This window comes from Electrophorus electricus, chromosome 18 (assembly GCF_013358815.1).
Source record: "Electrophorus electricus isolate fEleEle1 chromosome 18, fEleEle1.pri, whole genome shotgun sequence".
Taxonomy (NCBI): domain Eukaryota; kingdom Metazoa; phylum Chordata; class Actinopteri; order Gymnotiformes; family Gymnotidae; genus Electrophorus; species Electrophorus electricus.
In genome coordinates, this window is record NC_049552.1 from 16,394,810 (window position 1) to 16,419,136 (window position 24,327).

The window sequence follows — 24,327 nt, forward strand, 5'->3', positions numbered from 1 at the left end:
AGCTGCTGATATTACAAGTCATCCATCTGGGCCAGAATGTGTGGACTCTTGTATATCGCAAGCTGCAGTGCAGATGTATCTTACACAAACATCTTTGAGGCCTTTGCTATAACAATTTTTTAGACATTTTCTGAAACTTTTTGGTCCAATCTCATTGTATACTGAGAATTTTGTGATGGCAAAATAAATATTACATTCTGTCTGTAGTTTTGTTTTTATAGTAGAACATAAAAATAATTTAAAAGGTTAACTGTATATAAAGTTCAGTTTAAGCAGTTACTCAACCCCTCTGGCTGCTACCACATATCCGCCACTAGGTGGCAGCAGATATACTCATTGTGAGTGAGAGCTACTTATCCCACGGCACAAACTAACGCCCATTGTGAGAGGTGAGCGGAGCTTGTCGGTGTGTTAAGAAGAAAGAACATCTTGAGTGCCTGTACATGTGCTGTAAAATACATCAATACAAAAGCGACAAAGAATGGAGCTGTTCAAAAACTGACGACCATCTGTCATGTTTGTTTAGCTGTAAAGTCACGTTACTTCGCGAAACACCCCTGAGGTGTAGCGCGTGGACGCTGATGACGTTGATGTGTGGGGTTTCCCACATGGCTTGTAAAATCGTGTAGCGTGGGGCTCTGCCGGTCTGCCAACTAAAACAGGGATAACCATCACAATTATTTTTAATTGTGAACTTAATACTAAAGTATCGTTATTGTTAGTACTGTAGTGCTGTTATGCAACGTAAAACAAGGATAAGTGATTTCTCCACCAGGATGCAAAATAGTTTTAAGCATTTTACTTTCAAAAGGACTGACAAGTTCATTACTTCTCTAATTTCATTACCTCAAGCAGAAAATAATTACACTCATCACCAAAAGGTATTTTAATAAACTGCATTTAATCCCTATTGGGAACATTTTAGCAACCGTGGCTACATAACCAAAAGGAAAACTGCATATGAGAATACAAGACGTCCAGCAATACAAGAAATGACAGACACAGCGCTCGAAAGTACTGACAACCCGCGGCGCACAGGAACGGCGTAGATGCGTTACAGGAATGTTGAGACGCTGTGGGCGCGCGCACGTTGCTAGTAGCGGTGCGAACAGATGCCTCGCGCTCCGTCTTCAGCAGCACTTGTACATTATCAGTCACTGCGGCCTCGCGCTCGCCTGATTTGCCGTTAAGCAAAAAAGCAACTCCAGTTTCTTCCGGCACATTCCAAAGTGACAGTCAAGGCACAGCAGGGCGAGCGGCAGACACACACAGCGTTATCGATTACAAAGAACCAAACACGAATCAATTAACATTCAATAATTAGAAGGGGGGAAAAGTCAGATTATTATAGCTGGACCGCAAGTCACACAGTTGCACTCTGTCAGCCAACCAACCAACACACTGAACACCCATTAAATGGGTTTACAGTACAAAACTAGAGGCAAACAAATGACTGAAATGAGACCCAATTTTATATATATATTTAAATGCATCTCAATTGCATAGATGTTCCAGCTTTTCACTTAACAGGCTTTTCCCTACAAAGAGACATCACACTGGAGACTACAATTCACACATTAGTACATTAAATGGCAACTAAAGGATTGCGCCGTTGTGAAGGGGTTATAGTTTAGCTGACACAGGCCAATTCATTATCAAGCTGTGTTATGAACCTTAATAACTACTAAATGCAACCCTTTACAATTAATACAAATCAATCAGAACAGCATATGCAACAGTCCCCTTTAAAAACAATTTTAATCATTTACACCAATTGGCCATGTAAATAATGGACATCATTCTCTCCTCTCTCTCATATGCATAAACACTTAACACACTACTCATCCAATAAATTAGAAACAGTTTGTCTCTTATACCCCCTTGGGCAGTCTACTGATCGTCACTCAAACCTCCCCAGTGCAGTTCAAAGCTATTCGATGTCACAAAATACAGACGACCGTCATACGGTGAACTTACGCCTGCCAACGGTCATATGTAGAATTTTTCCTATTTAGTCAATGGCTGAATTCACGTTACAGCATGTCTACAACTCTTATTAAAAAAAACACCACGTTCTTTTATTTATACATTTGGCTGTAAATATGTAGCATTAGCTGCAAGATGTAGTCAAAAGCTTTTACTCCAGAACAGAGTTGAAATACATAGGGTCTTAAAGGATGTTAAGTTTTAAAATAAGATGTGCTGCGTTTTCCCTGTTGGTGCAGAGTGTGCACCCAAAGCAGTGTAGCTGCTGAGACGTTTTCAGATATTTGTAGAGTTGTTTAATCTACATGATACACGAAATACAATCACCTCGACCTCTAAATGAAAGGAACGCTAACAGGTCGCAGCAGATGCATTTGTATGATTGGTCATAAAGTGCTTCAGGTAACTGAGTGTGACTTCTCCATTTACTACACAAACATACAAAGCTCAGCTGCACGGATACGCTGAACATCTGGGACAAAACATGAATATTGGAGGAAACACTTCTAGCTATCCAAGACTTACTGAAACAATTACTAACACTCAGAAATCTGTTAAATATACACACACACACACACACACACACACAGTTCTTCCATTAATATAAAAAGGACCAACGAATAGTATTTTTTTTTAAAGAGAACTCTAAAAGTACATTTCAGGTGTGAGTTTGGTGTGGCTGACACCAAGGCTGCAGGAACACAGTCACTAGAAGGTCACGGCCTTGGCTTGAGATGACTTGTTGGAGAAACACTGAGGTCCTACATATCCGTCGCTCCACTGACACTCCTTGAGATGATCAACACTCCTTTCTAACTGGAGCACTAGGTTAGCGTGTGAGAGCCGGACATACCAGCGAGGTCACACGGGCATGTGCATCTCTGTGTACTCGTCCTGCGCGTCCAGCGTTGGCTCTGCATCCTCCGCGTCCAGCTGTGGCAACAACATGAGCACTGTGTTAGGAGCCTGTGTTAGGCTCAGGGGTCACTGACCACAGACTGGGGCAGTAGAAGCCACAGTGAGGGCGCCAACACTGGTGCTGAATTTGGAAGTAACATTCTAAGACTGTAAACAGTACAGTGAAATGCGCTCGATTTAGCCCACAGGAGACAAGCAACACGACAGCAGAAGTCTAACGCCTGCAAACCTAATCCTTGAGGATATGTAGGGAGAAGTGTGGAAGCAAAAACAGCTTTCCTAGTGTGGATTTTAAAAGTTTGAGGGGGAGCATCCAAAAGACGTTCATGAACCTGCAACATGAACTCCGCTTCAAAACGTCACTCCATTTGACTCAGTTTAACCTACAGGTGTTTACAAGGTCCATCTACAGAAAGTCAACATGTATATATGTGTGTGTGTCATACACTCACACATTGCATCTCACGCTGGGTGAAGATCCGTGGCAGGACGAACATCCGGAGGGGTACGGTGAGGATGAGGAAAAACGGGAAAGCAAGCGAAGCAGCAGTGGACATGACAGCCCAGAGCAGCCCCAGACACACCAGCTGGACACCTGTGAAGAGGTGCATGCGCAGGGTACGCACCTGACAGAGACACGGGGGTCTTGATGGACCTACAGCACTCCAGTGTATAATAAAACCAAGTTGGTTTGTGGCAGAGGGGGTCAAATTATTATATTTTGTGTTCTTCAGCTCTCTTTCATTTTTACACGCACAGCAAGGATCTTATTGTACTGACATACAGATGAACACAAACACAAACCGAAAGGACATGTATAAGGAAGATAAGGTAGGGGTGTTGTCCACTGAGAGCTTTAACGTTACGTCTGACCCCCTCCACCTCTGCACCCAGGTACTGCAATAACAGTTTTTAATACTGAATATATTGGCCATCGCTGGGAGATATGAGCACAGTGTGTGTGTGTGTGTGTGTGTGTGTGTGTGTACGCGTGCGTGCGGGTGCAGTGGGAGGAGTTTTGTGGCCAGTGGGCACGGCCAACTGACCTTTCGCACATAGGTGTGGTCCGGGTGGTATTTGGGGGGCATGAGGAGGAGGAGCATGCGCTCGGTCAGCTGGATGCCATTGAGTGACATCACGCCCATGTAGAGGAAAATGCCGAAGAGCACGGCAATGGGAATCTGTCTCAACACGTCGCCGATCACGATGGACAGGCCTGCGTAGTGGAGGACGATGCCGTCAGCGCCCACCAATCCACACACACCACACACACACACACACACACACACACACACACACACACACACACACACACACACTCTCAGCACACACCACCCACTCACCAACAAGAACCGCCACCAGGAGTCCCGTCACACGCTGCTCCTTCACTTCCTGGATACGGGGTTTGTCTCCAGGAGCGACAGCCTTGCTCATGACCGTGAGGGCGTTGGCATGGGTGACCGAGCGCACGGTGGCCCCAGCCAACCACGGCAGGCCGAACAGCGCCGAAATCCCACCCACGGCTACGATGATGAGCAGATCCAGATGAAAGCCAGAGCCCTTCATCAGCATTCTCTCTTTCTTACTCACAATCAGACTGAAAGAGAGAAAGGGAGCGACACAGAGAGAAGGGGGATATGAGAGAGAGAGACCTTAAAATACAAAAGAACCTGAAAACCAGTCAGATCCATTGAGAGAAGTCAAGTATCTTAAATCAGAACTGTAATAAAGTGAACGCGAGTCCTCCTCTGAAGGAGACAGCTGGGAATGGGGCTCACGTAGTGATCTGCGTCTCCATGAAGATGAGGATAAACACAAGCAGGGCTGGCAAGAGGCTGCCCACCATCATCCAGAGGGGGAACTGTCCGCCCGAGCCCAGCGGAGAGATGAACCAACCACGTTTCTCAGGGCTCGTCACGTTGAAGCCGCCCGGCACGCTCAGCTTCTGCAGAGGGAGAGCGCGATTGATCACACACACACACACACACACACGCGCACACGCGCACACGCGCACACGCGCACACACGCACACACGCACACACGCACACACGCACACACGCACACACGCACACACGCACACTTCAGGTCATGCTAGGTGCCAACAATGAGGGACAAACCGGCACGGTTAAAAACACACTCAGTCAGTCAGTCATGACTATCAAATGAAAGCATTTTAATTAATTCATTATGTTTTGGGTGGAGATGGGGCCAATTAGGCCAATATCGACACAAATGCTGGATCAGATATTGATATAACCAATCCAACACCATCAGAAATCCAGCCTGAAATGAACACAGCAACACGTGAGAACCTTTAGCAGGTCACATGATAAGACCTGGGCTAGTTACAACACACACACACACACAGTGTATATGTTAATTACTCAACAAGAAACCACAGCCCCCTGGGGGTCTGAATCAAGTACAGGGAGGGGAAAGAGGACAACACCCAGGACACCATCCGCCACTGGACATGTAAACACACCCACACCCACCTACCAGGACAGTTTATTTGGGATAGCCAATTTACACAAACTCCATGTTTTTGGACTGTGGGAGGAAACCAGAGACCCCAGAGGAAACCCACACAGACACAGAACATGGAAACTCCACCCAGACAGGGACCGAAGCGCACAGACACAGGAAGAACTCCACCCAGACAGGGACCGAAGCCCAAGACCCCAGAGAAAGCCCTCACATCTTACAGAAAACAATTCCCCCAAACTAAACTACAGATCCACCGTGGTTTTTAATAAAGACATATTGGATGTGTATGGATATCGGGCGACATCCAAATGCAAGATATCGGTATCGGATCATTACCAGAGAAATGCAGACCTGGCGTCAGATAAAGCTCCAGGGACACTCTGCTCTTCTCTGCCATATGTACGACGGGCGATACAGTATGACAGGTTACATTTAAATATTTACTTTTAAAGAGCACTCACCTGTGTGAAAGTGTCTTTTATACTGTAGTCCACCAAGACCATGATGAAGATCGCAATGGGAACTCCAAAATCACCTATCACCCTGCGGAGCTGGGGGAGGAGAGAGGTGTCAGCTAACGGACCCCAAACTGGTCCTGGGTCACGGCGCAGCACTGCACACTTACACGGCCCGGAAAGAAGGCACTGTTCTTGAACTTGCGCAGGTAGAAGGCGATGAAGAAAGTCCCCAACATGAGCACCAAGGACAGCAGCGCTGTGTTGGGCTGGTTCAGCACGCTGCCTGGCAGCCCGGCGTACGTACTGTTCACCACCGAGGTGTTGCAGGGACTGAGAGGGTGCTCCTTAAAGATCTGGGAGAGAGGGAGGCAGGTTCAGCATCTACAAGACTGAAGAGTTACACCAGAGGAAGAGGATGGGCGGCAGACCTTGCCGAGCTTCGAGAAGGTCTCGTAGATGAAGATGAGGGAGATGAGGAAGGAGAAGATCTCCTGGGTGAAGAGGGAAACGAATCGGACCAGGAAGCTTCCCTCAAAGGCCACAATGACCACCACGATGACCACCAGCCAGAAGCCGATCCACACGCGGCCCGTTAAGTACTCCAGCTCATAGGACTTACAAAACTACCACACACACACACACACAAACACGATGAGTTCTGTGTGTGCATGCGTGCACACACACTCACGTTAGAAGAGGACACACGAGATACGCTCACAGAAAAGAACGCCTCTTCAAACACCAACAGTGGTCCGGAGAATCCAACCACCAGCAGCGGCTGGGCCCCCAGCAGACAGAACAGGATCCCCTGCACGGCAGTGGCAATGATCAGCTCCGAAACACCCATCAGACCCTCCGTCTTTTCTCCTGCGCGTTCGATACAACACAAAGGCCGTCTCCCAACACAGTACATGACAGTCATAGTCGAAGTGTCAACGGCGGGATCTCGGCTCACCCAGCAGTCCTCCGAAGGTGATGGCAGGAGAGAGGGCAGCGAAGTAGATGAAGATGACGGCAGCCATACACTGGGGGTTCAGCGCGTCCCTGAAGTCACTGAGGTATTTGGGGTAGCGGTTCCGGGCGTCACGGATCACCCCGCCGAATGGGCGCCCGGTCCTCCGGAGGGGGTCGTCGCGAGGTTTAAACGGGGGCAGCAGAGCTGAGCAAAAGCAAGGGTGATAACGACCAACCACCGTGAGCTCGTTACAGGGTTGATGTGGGCGATAACGACCAACCACCATGAGCTCGTTACAGGGTTGATGAGGGTGATAACGACCGACAACTGAGTCAAGTACAAATGACAATGCTTTAAAAGTCAAGCAATCAAAAATACACCCGAGTTAAAGTTTGTTTAAATTTGCTTTAGTATCAAAAGCAAATGCTTGCTCTTAATTCGATTAAACTGTAATCAGTGGTTCTTTTTCTTAGTTCACTCAAACCTGAAACACTTTAAAAACAAAGTAATTAGCAGTTATACAAAAACGTTTAGTTAATTTTTTTTCTCTCGCCACCCCTGACTCACTCTCACCAGACAGGGAGAGGCTGAGCTTTGGAGGGTTACGTGAGACAAAAAGCTTCCATAAGACCAGGTGAGCGAGCGTGCATCTCGGTCCCACGTCTCAGTCCCGTACCCTCGTCCTCGGGGCTCTTGGGCTCCTTGGCCTGCATCTTGATGTCCTGCTCGTGCCTTTTGCGGAGCATGTCCCTCTGGAAGCGTGCCACGGATCGGAGGAGCTCCTCCCCGCCCACCTCCGATGGTGGCAGCACCACGCTGCAGTCCAGGAAGCTGTTGATGGCCGTCAGCAGATCCTGCCGCTCGTCTGCCAGGTACGCTGCCTCGTGGAAGTGCTGGGGGGGCACGGCGGCACAACAGATCAGACACATTTCCCCCCCCCAAGCAGATCAGACACATTTACACCTCCCCCCAAGCAGATCAGACACATTTACACCTCCCCCCAAGCAGATCAGACACATTTACACCGCCCCCCAAGCAGATCAGACACATTTACACCTCCCCCCAAGCAGATCAGACACATTTACACCTCCCCCCAAGCAGATCAGACACATTTACACCGCCCCCCAAGCAGATCAGACACATTTACACCGCCCCAAGCAGATCAGACATGTTACACACCCCCCTACCCCCAGCAGATCAGACAAGTCATGCCCCCACTCCCCAAGCAGATCAGACACGTTACACACCATCTCCCCAAGCAGATCAGACACGCTACAACACCCCACACTGGTGTAAACCAGGTTCCCCAAAAGAGTCGTGACACAAAGATCAGTGTTAATTGGTAGAGAGAGCATCACACTGAACTCACACTCTCTCTCTCTCTCTCTCTCTCTCTCTCTCTCTCTCTCTCTCTCTCTCTCCCCCCCCCCCCCCCCCCCCCCCCATTACAATGCTTAAGGGAAACAGAGCCCTATTCAAATCTCATTCCCAAGCCCCATTGTCACTACTACTGTGAAACTGTCCAGCCCTCCAACCTCACCTTATCAGACATGAGTGTGGAAATGGAGCGGCCGATCTGGTGGTAGTCCATGTTGGCGATGGGCGGGCCCAGCAGCACAAAGAGGAACCGTACCGGTATGGGCACCTCGAGCACAGACTCCAACAGCACCGCCTCCTGCAGCCGAACGAACGCCATGGAGGGCTGGTCCAGGAAGTCCACTCTGCCTGTGGACATTCAGACATCATCTTCGTCATCATCATTGCGCCTGCAGTGCAGGGTCTTGCATGGCACGTTCTGCAGCGGTACTTCACATACCCACAAGTACGACGGTGGCCTCTGCATTCTCTGGGATCTTCTCCAGAAGTTTCAACTCATGTTTGGATTTGGACCTGTGCATGCCTACAGCTGAGGAGGCCTCTTTCTGCAGGAACACAAAGGTCAGGGTCATACCCCACACATACCCCCCCAGCAGGAACACAAAAGGTCAGGGTCATACCCCACACATACCCTCCAGCAGGAACACAGGGTCAGGGACACACCCACCATATCCATATTTACATTGTGTATATATACACATATTGTACATACATTGTTATACATTTGTGTGTGTGTGTGTGTGTGTGTGTGTGTGTGTGTGTGTGTGTGTGTGTGTGTGTGTGTGATATATACATTTCTTTATGCATGCCTGTTTCTTTCCTCAGTCTGGACAGAGCACTCACAAAACCATTTGACTGTGAGTTATACCATGTAGGACTATGTACCTGACAAATAAACCAAACTTGAACTTGAACACCCCCTCCCTCCAAGCAGAAACACAGGGTCCAGTACCTCATTCTTCTCAACGTCAACACGGATGTGGGAGTCCGAGTCTGACGCTCCACCCATGAGTGGGTCTGTGGCAGTGGGTTCCAGAGGGGCGGAGTTATGGTTGTTATAGTGAGGAGTCATCAGAGAGCCCAGGCTGGCGGCTGAGATGTTCCTGTGGAAAGAGCTGTGCTCCTTTCCATCGCTCGGGTGACTGGTGAGAGAGCATAGATTTAGTCATGCCCTCACAGGCGTGTGTGTGTGTGTGAGTGTGAGACTACTGACCTGTGTTTGAGGAGCAGAGCTCGGAGGACATTGGCTCGGTCTTCTGCTCTGATCTGGTCAGAGATGATCATCTTTTCAACCACCTGGTGTGCGATGCCAGGCAGAGTCCTCTGGTCCAGGTCCAAGAGCACAGCCCCTGGACACACACACGCACAGGTGAGACCTCTCCACTGTCTGTAACTGCCCAGACTCAGCGCAAGGGTGCGTGTCCAGGCGTGTCTGAGCTCACCGTGCGAGATTGTCCTGCGTAACTCCAGCAGGCTACGGAAGGACAGGGAGGCCACGTGCGGTTTGCCCCAGCGGTCCGTCTCCTCCTCCACATCCTCCTCAAATTTGATCCAGCGAGCGGTTTCTCGCCACTGCATCTCCTGGTGTTTATCCATCACCAGCTCGTTCAACTCCACAAACACCTGGACCACCACACACGCACGGGGATCCGATTACATGTCACTGCCCAGGTTCACGATCATCCTCACACTCACCCGGTCTCACTCTATCCAGGGTCAGGATACACAACAGATCTGGAAGGGTTAAAAGCACATTTTCCAAATTCCACTAGAAATGTAGTTAAAGGCGGGGGGGGGGGGGGGGACACACAACACACCCCCTCCTCCAGACGTACTGCCCATCCATGCACGGGTAAGCATGTGCAATGTGGGACCTCGGTCAGCCCCAATCAAAGCTGTCCTCCTTAAACCTGGTCAATGGTGCACTGCAGAAATTAGTTGTGCGACCTCACAGTTAATAGTAGACAGACACCAATTAGACACAAATGACGGGAATATCGGTTATGTTGACATGCCAGGATTATCCAGAAGTCCTGCCAAAGAGTGACCAGTCAGTGTTCCATAAAACACACCAAAGCACTAATAGTGCACAAAAACCATGCCAAGAATCCTCCACATACACGCACACACGCACACACAATCTTTAGGTAAAGGTGCAAAGTTAGAAGTGGGTCTCTCGGCCTGCTGGGACGTGCTCATACCTTCAGCTGCCGGGCCGCACGAGCCCTGCTGTAGCTCCCGACGCAAGGCCACGAGCTCCTCTGATAAAGAAGATCTGAGTGAGCCACTCGGCCACGCCCACCCAACAGACCCTTGGCCCTGCCCACCCCAAGACCCTCACACCTGCAATAGCCTCTGCCTCCACTCTCCTCTTAGCATCAAACTTTCACTCACACACAAACACTCGTGCTGCATTTTATGCAACCCTCTCTACACCACTCAGATGGAAACGTCATACTGTTTGTACACCCCTATGAAAACATTTCATACATGTCTGCAGATAAAACCCCCGTGTGTGTGTGTGTGGGGGGGGGGGGCTGACCTCGTGAGGGGTTCTGTCCAGTTTACGGTTCCGACCGCTGGATTCCTTGTGGTCCTTGCTGATGTGAACCACCTGACCCTTACTGCTCTTCCTCACTAGGTGACGGCGCACCCCAGGGACGTCTTCGAACCGGTGACCTGGCAAAGGGAGTGGAAAAAAGAAAAAACCGTGAGAGGGAGAAACACCCCCCTCACCTACAGACTGTGAAGTTTCCGTCATCAGCAGACACAGTGTCACCCGAGTCTTCATCAGCCTGATCCACACTGAAGAATCAGTCTCTCTACAGCTGTTATGTGTTAGTACAGATTTCTTTGGACTTCATTGCTTAAACATGATGTTGTCCACACAGCTAATTCTCCCTCACTCCGTGTGCGTCACGCACACCCCAGGAAAAAAAAAACAAAAACACACACACAAAAAAAAAAAAAGTTGTGAAAGTGAAATTTGTAGAGTCGTGGAGGGTCAAAAGGCCCACATTCAAAAGGCCCACATTTCTGAAGCGCTGCCATGGATGGTTTGATGGACTGACTGAAACTTGATTTGTCCTTTATAAAACACGGCAGGTAGAAACACGACCAGCTGGTCTCTAGGCAACAGCCAGATGACATTCATACAACCCTGGTGATGGTGTCACTGAGAACACAGCACATCTTCACACCGAACACACACACACACACGTGCGCACACAGACACCTAGTCCGATCTCACACTCACTCTTGATGCCGTCCAGGTCGGCGATGGCTAATGTCTGGGCCTCGGTGTCATCAGTGGCGGCGTGGTGCTGGGCACCCAGCTCGGGGCCAGTCAGGTCCCCGGTACGACGGCGCTCCTGCAGGTCGTAACAGCGGCCCGGCTTCAAGCCGCCCACACCATCGGGAGACCCAGGCAGGAGCATGCATGGAACAGACGCCCTCCTGGCACTGGCCCCGTTGCTATGGTGATGGAAGGAACAGAGGTCAGTCCAAAGAGGTAGCAGAAGGAAACCCCCGACTGTTCGAGTTCTGCAAAAGCTACTGGTGGTTGTTTTTGCCGAGAACTCCCGTGGGACGCCCCGGCTTAGTGGCAGCAGAAAGGAACAGGTCGATATGATGACGTCGAGCCCTCGTTAGTCCAGTCCCATCGGATCTGGACCCCATACGCCCTTTAATACCCTCCCTGAACGATCACCTTAAGCAGAGTTACGCAAGAGGCAACTACAGCGTAACGCTCAGACATGACCACTTCAGGAAGCAGTCAGAGTTTTGGGGTTAATTTAGTGACGTTCTCACATATAGTCCATCACAGCTGAAGGTACGTAAAGAGCCCACTTCAAAGCTAGGGGAACACCCCTGGATACACGTGCATGCATGTGAAGGGCACGCGGGCACACCTGCACACGTGCACGCGTGTGCCTGCACTCACTGTGGTACGGGGGCGTCGTCTAGGCTGCTGCTGCTTTTTCGGCGGCTGAGCAGTGCCAGCTGAGGAATGATGGAGCTCTGGCGGGACGGCGCGTCCGGCTCCCTGCTCCGGAACATCGTGGTGATGCCACACTCTTCATCCTCCACAAAGACCTGTGGACCACGGAGAGGGTCATCAGTCCACAGTCATCAGCTGGCCATCATTCTGTGGAAGTGTGTGTGCGTGCAGTACCTGCACCTCCTCCGTGTGCATGTCCGTGCCTGTGTTGGGTGTAGGTGTGGTGGTGCCTTCTCCGTCTTGCTGGCTGTACCACTCCTCCTCTCCTTCATCCTCCTCCTCATCCTCCTCCACAGGGGGGACGCCACTGCCATTAGACGAGCTCCTCTTGCGTCCCAAGGTCTTCCTCCTCCTCCCGCTCGACCTCCGGCGGCCCTCTGAGGGGAGGTGCTTGGAGAGTGGGTGGTGGGTGTGCAGGGAGGAGTGACGATGGTCTGGCAAAAGGCAAATACCTCACACTCAACAGAAGCCCCACACACAGTTATGAGAATGTGATGGTCAAACAAGGCCCCATATTCTGAAAAAGTTATTGGCATTTGTGATTTAATGCAACATCAATGCCTTTCTGCCAGTACATCAATAGAATGAAAACACTACATTTGTGGAAACGCCAGATGCATGAGTGCATGTGTGCTGTTCAGTAGAAGCAGGAGGTCAATGTACATCTGAGTGAGAACGCATGTGGTTTACAACAGAGAGTAGTGGAAATCTGTGAGATATTCCTGAACCATATCTTGCATATATAAAAAACTGTTTTCTTCACTTCTGGCAGTAAAGTAATAGCCTAAGTAGTACCTCATTATTCTAATCTGATTTTATGGGCATGGTGATAGCCCCACCCACTTCCCAGCAAGGTATGGAGAGGCCCCACCCACTGTCCAGCTTGTGCCACAGCGGAGGAGGGACAACGCAGAGGGACGCCAATCTTACACTCAAAGTCCTCTTCGTTAAATACGCGGTGCTGCTCGGCCAGGACACGCGGAGAAGGAGAGAGGATCTGTTGGAAACGCTGCACTCCCAGAGTCTTGTTCAGGTCTCCACCATCATCATCATCGTCATCATCGTCGTCGTCATTGTCGTCGCCATGGTGCTGAGCCAGCTGGGGCACTACAGCCATCTTAAATTCATGAGAAAAAAAAGGACGGAGGAATGCTTTGGTTTAGGCATTTATACCAGCTAAATCAGTACAGCATGCACTAGCCGCAAACTGTCACTAGAGGGAGACGAAACATTGTTTTCTCTGATGAGAAAACCATTCAAATGCGTTCAAATATGCGTAGACCTGAAATTTAAACTTGAAGTGAAATAACACCTTTTCATTCAAAATGATGTTTACTGCAGCTTTTGTCTTTGACAGGTGAAAGGATTTCTGTCTCGTGTCTGCTCCGCCTGTCCGAGGCATCACACCCTCTAATGGCTGTGGCACACATGTTGAAGAGCAGACACCCACGAGCCCAGCCCCGCCGGCACCACCGACACGGAGGGGGACTCAGCACAACACTGTGGCAGTCACCTCAGACACAGCACTCCCACGTGGCCGACTACACAGCACGAGATTTAGGAGTGACTGTACGCTGGATTTGCCATATCCCCTGCTTTCACTCAAGACTACAGTTAGTTTGTCAGCTGTGAAAGATACTTAATGGGATGAGTTTTAAAAGGAGATACACACAATGCTTCCGATGGAATTTTACCTCAGAGTATGTGGCTTGAAATTCTAAAGATTTTGGTTCATCAATGCTGGCGCCTATGAACACTTTTCAAGGAGAAAAATAGATAAGAAGCCAGAAACGCAGATAAGAGCCTCCTCAAGTCCCAGCAAAAACTACAGATGGACTGAAACAGTGATGGCACATAAGCATATGACTGGCCGGGCTTTGCTGTAGTCACACAAGACTAGTGTTGGTCTGAACCAAAAGTAGCTACTCTGTCAATCATCTCCTGTCACAGACAGTATTAACTTATAGTTGGATGGCACACATGACTCATGAACTGATCTCATCACTTCTGCAATTTCCTAAAAGGTGACCCCCCCCCCACCATCAAACACAACCTTCATTCAACGTGAGACAGAAACTGTATGCTAATAAATAAAGATGCCATAAAGTACATATGCATGTTTACAAGGTGTTTTTTTTTTTAAACACACACACCACATTTGTATAAGTAAGTATTGGACAGATTTGCAGCCAGAGCTGAACTTTATCGCTGCAGTACCACAGGTACCACTGCTTCTCTGAGGACAGAGGGAGTGGTCACGCCACAAAATTTTGAGCTGCTTCTGTGAAATGACACATTACCTGAAACGAAACCTGCTATTGAGGAGCAACCACTCCATTCTGGATGAAGGTGGGTGTGAGTTGACCCTTCTTCTAGCTGTCTGACAAAACCCATAATATTCACCTGGAAGCCAAACAAGTCCATTTGCTCTGAGACTGTCTCCCAAACTCAAGCAGAGAGGGAGGGCTACAGCACTAGCATCAAATTTCTAAAAACCACAGGTGCAGTGGAATTCTTGGCCAGCTAGCCATGCTGCAGTGACAAAACAGGCTCAGCTGCTCCAAGATGGATGTGGTAATGACCCAGTTTTGGAAAACTGGACCAAAGGGTAATTAACTGTAAACAGTTCTGTAAAGATATAAAGATGAGCTACATGTCAGTACGTCTTCCAATCACCATGGAGTGAAATGATGTCCAATATCACTCTTGAAAGGCAAGAGACCTGCCTGGGGGGACCACATTGGGGGCAGACCAGCTCTTAAAAACGTCCAATCCAGCAAAGCAGATCATTTTCAGAGGAACACCAAGAACTTTAATCCAGTTCTCGAGGTAGAGACTTTAATCCAGAAGCTGCCCAGTCAAACCACAGATGCCTGACTAACATGACACAATGCGCACTGGCAGCAAATCTTTTTCTGAGAACACAGCATGCAGGTGCATCCACGCCTATCTCCATAGGGACAAGATGATATTTTAAACTACATTTTTCCTCCCACTGTTTGACCAGACACCAAGTTCTACAGGCACAGAGCGATTTCGCCTTTATCCCAACGACTTAATCACATCAGTGAGGTGCTTACTGCCATCCGCTTCCCCAGCAGGAACGCGGGTATTCCCATGCTCTAACGCAACACACCCCCACCATCACGGCCAACCTCAAGCAAGTGATCCTGGCAACCTGCTTAAGCCAAAGCTGGATTGATGCAAAGCTGCGTTGGAATGCTGTACCACCATGCGTCAGCCATGATGACAGACAAGCTGGGCCGTTGGCGCCAAGCCCCGCCCACCACGACTCAGTGCCTGAAGTCAGACGGGTTCGACCTGCTACACCTGAAGCAGCAACTAATGTGATCACAGCACCCCCACAGGGAGGCGGAGGGTAGAGCTTCATCCAGAGAGGAACTGTGCCTGACATAGATGAGGAAATACCAACACAAAAAGCATTAAACACAAGCAAAAACAAACAACTACAGCAAAAGGAAAGGGCAGAGAGTTCTGTCCTGTTTTCACCATTTTGTGAGTAGAGGTGATGAGACTGAAGCAGCCGTCAAAGCCCTGGGTTAGAGGTTCAACCTCTAGGGTTAGGGGTAGGGGGTTCAACCTCTAGGGTTAGAGTTACAGGTTAATCCCTAACCCTAACCCAGTTGTCAGAGCTCTGCTTCCACTGGCAGCACTAGAGGGATCTTCACAGCCCTGTGTGTCCACCAGTAAACATCTCATCCCAGTATTCTATGGACCTCACATGAACATGAGGTACTTCACCACACCTTAGCAGTCACCTTGCACAGCTCTATATACAGAGTAATGTCTCTCCTTTACAAAGAGGAACTTCTGACAGAACAGACTCTAACTGATCCCTGTGACAATACAGCAAGTAAATAAAAATAAAAAGTCATCCTTTAAAAAAAAAAGAGTTGCACCTAGATCCTAACCACCATTTCCAAATACTGCTATATGACTACAGGTACTGCTCATATTTGGTCACACAAAGCAAAGCTTTAGCTGAGCAGACAACAGTGTGGAGGGGATGAGAGACAGGCTAGTCAGCATTGCGAATCAGCTGATTCCAAACACTCACCACGTGCCCAGGCAGGCCTGCTGGAGGAGCCGCATCTCTGGAGTCGTGAGGGTCACTCATCACTCACGTTGCTGGGCAGGCGCTTGTGTGTCCGGGTATGTGTATGTGTGTTGGTCCGCTAGCCTTTTTCTTTCTCGCTCAGACTCAGCCGGCAGCTTTCGGGCAGCATAACCTGAATGTATTAAAAAGAAAAAAGAGGCTCTTAGAGGTTACTGAAAACACTGGAGACTGAGATCCTTACATGATAAGAGCTGTCTGTATTACAGACGACTGATGAACTTTGACAGCAGGCGTGAACATGGCTTCATCACAGCAACATCAAGGGTGACATTTTTTAGGTTTTTATGCCATTTTTCTGACACTTTTGTCCAAAGCCACTTACAATTATGTCCGAGTACAACTTGAGTAATTGAGGGTTAAGGGTCTTGCTCAGGGGCCCAACAGAAACTTGAAGTAGAAACTTGGTGGTGGTGGGACTTGAACCAGCAACCTTCTGATTACGAGTCCTGTACCTTAACCACTGAGACACCCTACAGCTTTATAAACGCAGCTTTATAGGCAAGAACTCAGACCGACATGCAAGACTAAACCAGCACGTAAGACCAAGTCCCACACACTTCCTTAAGTCTCCATTACCCTCAACCAGAGGGGAGAGCAAGTGTCCGTAAACAATGACCCACCCAAGTAATAACACCTCTGGATTTTACTACCAAAGACGAGGAAAGCTCACAAACCCTGCTAGTGTCCACCACACCCTCATCACTCATGAGCGCGTACACCCCTCACAGACACGGCAGAGGAGGGGAGGGGAGGAAAGGTGCGCCACTTTGCTGCAGACTCATTTGGCACGCGCAGGACTGTCCCTCCCTGACAGAGCCTAATGCAGAGACATCCACAGAGATGTCCCCTCACCAAGGTCAGAGCTCTGGTACAAAGTCTCTGTCATTCCCTGACTGATCGAAATGATGACGGGGGGGAAAAAGATCCTATGACACTTATGATGTCCTTCCTGCTGATGCCACGGCCGACTGGTCAGACAGATGGTGTCTTACTTTCATTATATACAGAACATGTAACCTTTTTGTCTCTGAATCCCAGTTTATAACAGCCTAAAATCACAGATGGCCTAAACTGTCAAAAAGAAAAAGAAGCCATGATTAGGTGCACCAGCTAACCACCATATTTCACAGTAATAAGTTTAAGATGTATTATACAGTCTCTGTCCCAGATGTCGGAGTATAGGCAAGTGACCATGGTTCCGATACTAGCTGATCCTTCACAAATTCAAAAGGGCTCAATCATGACCAATTTCCAAGACACTCACGTGAAGTCTGACAAGTGCAGCGTAATATTGGCAGACGCAAATGGGCGACATATTTTCAACAGTGCATCACACACCGCAGGGCTTGTGCTGTGTGGATTAACGTTCCTTCCTCCAACCCTCTACTGGTCTCTGAGCTTTGGTCTCTCTGAAACAGACAGCCTGACAGAATACTGTTCAAGACCTACAGAACACAAGACACGATCTGCTTTCTCAAGACTCAGAAAAACCCCAAAACAAACAGGTGTGATGACCATCTGAATCTGTTTCTTTGTTCATCACAAAACAGACGTTTTTTAGTGTAGCTTTCAAGTCCTCTGCTCATGAACAAAGTGTCTTTATCAACCTGTCACAGGGGATGGGAACATCACACTGACTCAGTTCATGTGGTATGAAGGGAGCAGAATCTTAAAGATACAACACTGAGATTACATTACAAATCTGACGCATGACAGAGAAAACCAAACATACCTCCTAAATAAAAAGGATATTAACCTTCATTTCAAAAATGCAGGTTAATATGAAAAAACCTCAATACTCATGTCTTGTCTGCATTGTTCAGTTATTTTTACACTATGAGTGGATAGTGATGGAAAAAATGTCTGATGGAAAGAGGTACTTTCTCACTCACTCACTCTCTCACACACACACACACACCTCTGACTTAAACAATGTTCTAACCAAGAGCTGTCCTCAGGTTAAATAAGTTACCGTGCACCGCAGAATGACTGTCGGTTACCGACAGCTCGAGGGTGTCTAAGGCACACACCATCATCGGTACTGCTCTGCGATCCGCGTGCAGTGGAAGTCACAGTCCAAACACCGCGAGCCTTCAATCGAGGGACCAATGAAACAACACCAAAGACGGCTGCGTGGCCGTTTATCCACATGGTTGGGGGGGGGGGGGGGGTAGTCACTTCAATTTGGTTAGGAAACATTGTGCAAGGAAGGAAGGGCTGTTAAGTTTTTAGCGGCTGCCGGTGATCTGTTTGAACATCCTCCGCCACACAAACACGAAGAGTCCTAACGAACACTAGCGAGACGAGCTATAAAGCAAACTGCAGACTGGGAGAAGCCTGGACAAGCCCTAAACACACGAGCACAAAGACGTGTTCGGGCTAGGGTGAGTGACAATGACAGAAGGGGTAGATCCAGTTTGCCCCGCAAAGAGGGAACATATGACTAGCGGCACGGGAGAAAGCACTCATTCACCTCCACACAGACGCAGCGACGGAAAACGGCGCGCTTACCACACAGTGCTTACTGCAGGACGCTCACGAGCACGAACACCATTGCAGTGAGGCGGTAAACTTCTGGACCGGGCATGCAGAGAAAAGAGCGAGCTGCAGAGGGAGGGGCGCACACACAGCAAAAGATCGCGATTGGACAACAGCGTCTCATTCTTGCCTCCCTCTTCGTCTCTCGCGATCGCACGCGCCCTCTTTTCCACTGACACATCCACACGCACATAGGTCACTTCCAGCCATGACCACCACTCACTCCCCCCCTCTGGTTTCCTCCTTCAGCCTTCTGACCATGTGACCACGAGGGCATGACTCAACAATACAGCTACAGGCCCCAAACTCTGAAAAAAATTCCACTCGCGCGCCCACACCCACACCCTTATGTCTCAACAGTGACGCAAGGTCTGATTGTTAAAGTACACACACACACACACCTTCGCAAAGGTATGCTGAAAGGACAGGTTGGCACAAGCTAATTTCAGGTATTTAAAGAAAAAGCACAGTGACCATGAAGCTACCTTGTTTGTGTTCAAGTCGAATTCAACTACGACGAGTACATCAAGCAACCAAAGAGGTGGAGTGAATGAAGATGGCCAGTCAAAGGAAAAACCTAAATACGATTAATACCGCATCCATGGGAAAACACTTTACTTAACGGAGGAACCAGCTCAATCTGACCATAAGAGTCAGTTGGTAAAACTGAGAAAGAAAGTTCTGATAATGATCTGGTTGTTCTTGGCCACTTATCCCATAACAAACTCACAGCAGCCCAGATCCCTAATTAATGGAGGGTTGATATCTATTCACCATCAGTTATATAATTTCTTGCACTTGTGTTCAAGGACCTCAGCATTGAAGGTACATTCCGTGTACTCATAAGATTAATCAAAGCATGCACCTAGCAAACTTATCCATATGTACAAGAACGCGAGAAAAAACAAATCTTCCCTTATTTCCCAAAGAATGTAAAAGGCTAATTTTAGGTATTGATGTCCTGATAAGGGGAGGACGTGCAGTAAGGCGAGGTCATAAGACAGGATTAAATCATATACACATTTTTAAACCTTCAAAAATAAAACATAGATTTTAGCTACATTCTTGAAACTGTATGAGTATACAAAGCAAAGGGTTGTTCTGCACATTAACTTTATTATAATATCTGGCAATAAACTATTGCTAGTTGCACCTCATGATGTCTGTTAGGGTCACCACTAAGACTAAAACCACCAGAACATGAGCCAGCCAGCCAAGGTTAGCCAGATAACGGTAAGACCTCACGTGTATCATTGTTCCTAACAGATAACGGCAAGACCTCACTTGTATCGTTGTTCCCCTGACAGATAATGGCAAGACCTCACCTGTATCGTTGTTCCCCTGACAGATAATGGCAAGACCTCACCTGTATCGTTGTTCCCCTGACAGATAATGGCAAGACCTCACCTGTATCGTTGTTCCCCTGACAGATAATGGCAAGACCTCACCTGTATCGTTGTTCCCCTGACAGATAATGGCAAGACCTCACCTGTATCGTTGTTCCCCTGACAGATAATGGTAAGACCTCACCTGTATCGTTTTTCCCGACGAATAATGGTAAGACTTTACCTGTATCATTGTTCCCCTAACGTATAATGGTAAGACCTCACCTGTATCGTTGTTCCCCTGACAGATAACGGTAAGACTTTACCTGTATCGTTGTTCCCCTAACGTATAATGGTAAGAATTCGCCTGTATCGTTGACCTCACCTGTGTTGTTCCCCGTTGTCTCTTCCCTGCAGTTTACCTGAGAAGTGTATTATTGGTACATTACATTTAACTGAAATATGTCTGTACTGGGTAACTTTTATTCACAGATGTTGAGGTTAGATTTTATCCACCACAGCGGTTTTGCCCCACAATGCCGTCAGTTAGACCGTTTAGTTTGTTTTGGTTGTTGTGCATTCAAGCCTAGCGCGGGCTAAACTTAGACAGGACATATAACCGCGAGCGTTAGCTAACGTTAGCTTAGCTACCTGACCAGTATGTTACCTCATAAATCTGCTTCATCTCATTCGGATAGCAAGCGGCCGATCTATCATCCAACTGACGGAAAATTCAGAATATGATCTAAAATTTTATTCGCTAACGACATAATTAGCGAAATACCCGTTATTACAGAAGGAGTGAGTGGTCGCCCACCCCTACACACTTTAAACTGAAGGAGTGGTCGTATAATAACCCTAAAATAGTCATAAAACGAAACAGAGATAGGCCAGAGATAACGCCCCGTTAAACTCCTTCTTCGACCGTAAAATTAATGATTAAGATAGTTTCCTAAGACTAACGATATCAAGACACCCAAGAGGTCCAAAGCAGTTTAAATATGCCTACAGATCCATTTGCGTTTCCTACCAAAACTGCCATATCATACCTCCTGTCATTTTTTCAGGCTAAAAACACTTTTCTTCCCATATTTACTAGCTATCTGAGGAAAATACAGAACATTAATCCAGAGAAATTAATCCATTTTAGTCCGGGGCTATGGCCTATCTTGAGCTATGCCATATCTCAAATGAGGTAAAGAAGATAAACATGGATAAGAGACTACAATGAGTCCATTACATGAACCACAGTATGCGCCCATTCAAACTGATGATACACAAAGCCCCAGTTTATGCTATGCTGTATCAAACCGAACCGGCTGCTAAACCGGTTTGGATCGGTTATCCGTTCCTTGTTCAGATCTCCACCACCTCACTACCGGCTCGTTAGGCCACGGACGACGCCGAAACGGGAAGTATGAGAGCAGAAATGAGAAGAATTTCTCACGCCACTTTAACTCATTTCTTGTTTGGTGGCCGTCATGCATCCGAGCATCGTGCGCTGTAACATCACTGATATGAACTTTTCGCGAGTAAACTTTTCAGGACTGAACTGTACAGTCCATTACATCATTCCTGTATTTCTTTACTATTTTAGGTTCAAGGCATGGTGACAGACTCTGAACACAAAGCGGTCACAGCCTACATTTATGTCAGGATGGGCATTTTGCAACTGCACAGACTGACTTCCTCAGTGTGAAAATAACCCTCACAAAGTCCATTTGTGTACCGCAGATCATGTTTCAGTCAAACTAATGAGAAACTTCCTCGTGCCCTGGAAAAGACAACTCGTCTCCACACTCCTACATTTGAGGTAATCACGGGGAGATGTTTAAAAGTCCTCTTCATCCAAACAATGCACCACGGTTCATGATGCTGTCTGCTTCCTAACCACTACACACCTTCCGAGTCGGGGTAGATTATTTCATTTGCGTGTAACCCTAAACCCTCCCACATATACACTCACACACAAAGAAACACATACAGAAAAAATATATATATTTGCAGCCAAAGGAAGAAACGAAAATAGTCCGAAACTCACAAATACTGACCATGAACAGCTGTCTGCCACTGAGCACCTTTTGCTGGTCTTTTAATTATAGCGGAGCATGTCCGGGTCCGCAGTCGGTAGGTTTTACTAGCGTGCCACCACATGCATCGGCTCACATCTACCAGGGGAACGCAAACGTGGCAGTGGAGGTCGGGCTTAAACCATCGGCTGGGGTCGGGCTTAAACCATCGGGCGACTTTAATTCAAGTGGCGATTTGGATAAAAGATATAATGCATCTTTATAAATACGACTCGGTAGCCAAGAGTCTGCACAAATGTTTCAGACAGATCGCGAATCCTCTCTGGACATATCCACGGTCTAAGTTAGCTGGCAGGAGTTCGCACAAAGACCTGCTGAAGGAATATAGAACGGCTTACACATCCGACAAGAGCAGTTTGAAGCAAGCAAGAAGAAAGAAAAAGGGTATAGAAAAAAGTCAATAAACTAATTAAAGCATATACAGAAGCGTCCCCGATCTCATCAGTGACTGCTGTCTGCCTGTGACGCAGCATGGCTAAGACAGGACTAGCATCCTCACATGCTGGCGCTGCCTGTATAACCAACCATTCGCACGAACTCTGTAATGCGTTATTTGACTGGAAACGTAGCCGAGCCCTCTCTGCTGGCGCCAGCTGACCTTACCTTCCCTTGTTCATCTCCACAGCATCCAACAGGCCTGCTTGATTTAACGAGGGAATTATTTCTGTGGCTTTAGTGGAAAAAAACAAACAAACAAACAAAACAGGTCAGTGCTGTGAAAAAAAGACCCTGAAGAGAACGTTTAGAGAACTCTTGGTCTCAGGAGACCTTGTCTTTTGACCTTATGATGCTCCTCTCAGACCTTTAACGGTTGTTTTCAGACCGGCACAACGCAGTGCCACTGGGGTTTTGGAGGAAAAGCGTAGAGAGTCTCCTGAATGGGGCACACTTTATAAGGAGTTGGAAGGCCAGTGTGTATGTGTGTGCACTCATGTGCACGCTTTAATCAGTCAGCTTTTAAATCCCCAGGGAAGGAGAGAGGTTGGGAGAGCAGCACCAACATGGTCCCATTCCAGATGTACAGCGCACAGATTAGCTCCCAGTTTCACACTCCAGTGTATACGTGTGAGTGTGTGTGTGTGCGTGAGGTAATGGATGGTGCTAATAATACTTTGCTATGTGTGTGTGTGTGTCACATGATGTTGAGCATAGAGTGTAGTTTTATGTCCTTGTTGATCCTCACAGTCATTTGCCACCAGAAAAACACGATTCTGCAGCCTAACGTAGAAATGACCTCATGAAATGACCTTGTGAGATGACCTCATGAGACTGTTCCCTGCTGTTAACCTGCATGTGTGAACCTTTGATGTGAAACATCCACTTTTGTTTGTCTACAGAGGAATAATAAACATCAGCAAAGAGGAAATCCTCTTCCTGATGGATCCTTCGGTTAAAAAAAAAGATGTTATTAATTATGATACATTAACAGAAATTCAATAAGCATCTTGAAGAATTTTAGAGGTTTGTAAAATCAAAATGATGTTATTAGCTGGACTGCAGAGCCCAGGGGTTGAAGTGACTGTGGTGTATTCATAATGCACATCAGAGCCAGGCCAATCAGAGCCAGGCCAATTGGACCCAGGCCAATCAGAGCCAGGCCAATTGGACCCAGGCCAATCAGAGCCAGTCCAATTGGACCCAGGCCAATGCTTGCAGTATAGACTGCACATCACTTTAGGTCTTGGTGCACCCAACCCTAGTGGAGATCTCTTATTATCTTCCATAGGTTCTGGGTTCTAATTCAAACTGGTTGTCCTATTATGTACCAATCTGAATCTTACTGTTTCAGTGTAGAACAGCAACAAAAAAATGAAATCAATAATATTCTAAAAACTATAAAATGAACAGAAACAAATAATGCTGTTGTTTTTGTTTCCCAGACCTTGGCTGATTTGTGTATCAACAACACAAGATTTAAGCTCACAGACATTCTCCTTAATCTTGTGAAAGTGGAGGGAAGTGTGTAATTTCTGTGTACGTTTTTCTTTTCCCATGAACATCACCTGTCCCATGGAGGAGAACAAGCAGTAAACACCCGGTCAATTATACTGTTGG

At 47.7% G+C, this 24,327-nt stretch overlaps 1 protein-coding gene across 5 annotated transcripts; it reads right to left on the bottom strand.

The window, feature by feature from the left end:
• Positions 1–882: 882 nt before the first annotated feature.
• slc4a2a (solute carrier family 4 member 2a) lies at positions 883–23,834 on the bottom strand. 5 transcript variants are annotated; one of them, XM_035536082.1, is made up of 24 exons: positions 22,876–23,834; positions 16,260–16,431; positions 13,112–13,298; positions 12,356–12,615; positions 12,125–12,276; positions 11,438–11,655; positions 10,724–10,860; positions 10,383–10,442; positions 9,624–9,804; positions 9,395–9,530; positions 9,134–9,323; positions 8,621–8,726; positions 8,345–8,529; positions 7,481–7,697; positions 6,805–7,008; positions 6,568–6,716; positions 6,278–6,472; positions 6,017–6,202; positions 5,853–5,942; positions 4,683–4,849; positions 4,248–4,501; positions 3,951–4,120; positions 3,357–3,530; positions 883–2,919 (listed from the first exon to the last, which is right to left on the bottom strand). In XM_035536082.1, exons 2-24 carry the CDS (start codon positions 16,317–16,319, stop codon positions 2,848–2,850), a joined length of 3,750 nt encoding a protein of 1,249 aa, XP_035391975.1. In that variant the 5' UTR covers positions 16,320–16,431; positions 22,876–23,834; the 3' UTR covers positions 883–2,847. The 5 variants fall into 5 exon arrangements, with proteins under 5 accessions (XP_035391975.1, XP_035391976.1, XP_035391977.1 ...); XM_035536083.1 differs by lacking the exon at positions 22,876–23,834 and adding an exon at positions 22,234–22,864; XM_035536084.1 differs by lacking the exon at positions 22,876–23,834 and adding an exon at positions 18,831–19,069 and having other exon boundaries at positions 12,362–12,615.
• Between the last annotated feature and the right edge of the window lie 493 nt (positions 23,835–24,327).

Coding starts and splice junctions, on each gene's coding strand:
- slc4a2a (XM_035536082.1), bottom strand. CDS start 16,319: ATGAGTGACCCTCACGACTCCAGAGATGCGGCTCCTCCAGCAGGCCTG. Junction 13,299..16,259: donor CAGGCCTGCCTGGGCACGTG/GTGAGTGTTTGG, acceptor CATGAATTTAAG/ATGGCTGTAGTGCCCCAGCT. Junction 9,324..9,394: donor GCTCTGCTCCTCAAACACAG/GTCAGTAGTCTC, acceptor CTCTCTCACCAG/TCACCCGAGCGATGGAAAGG.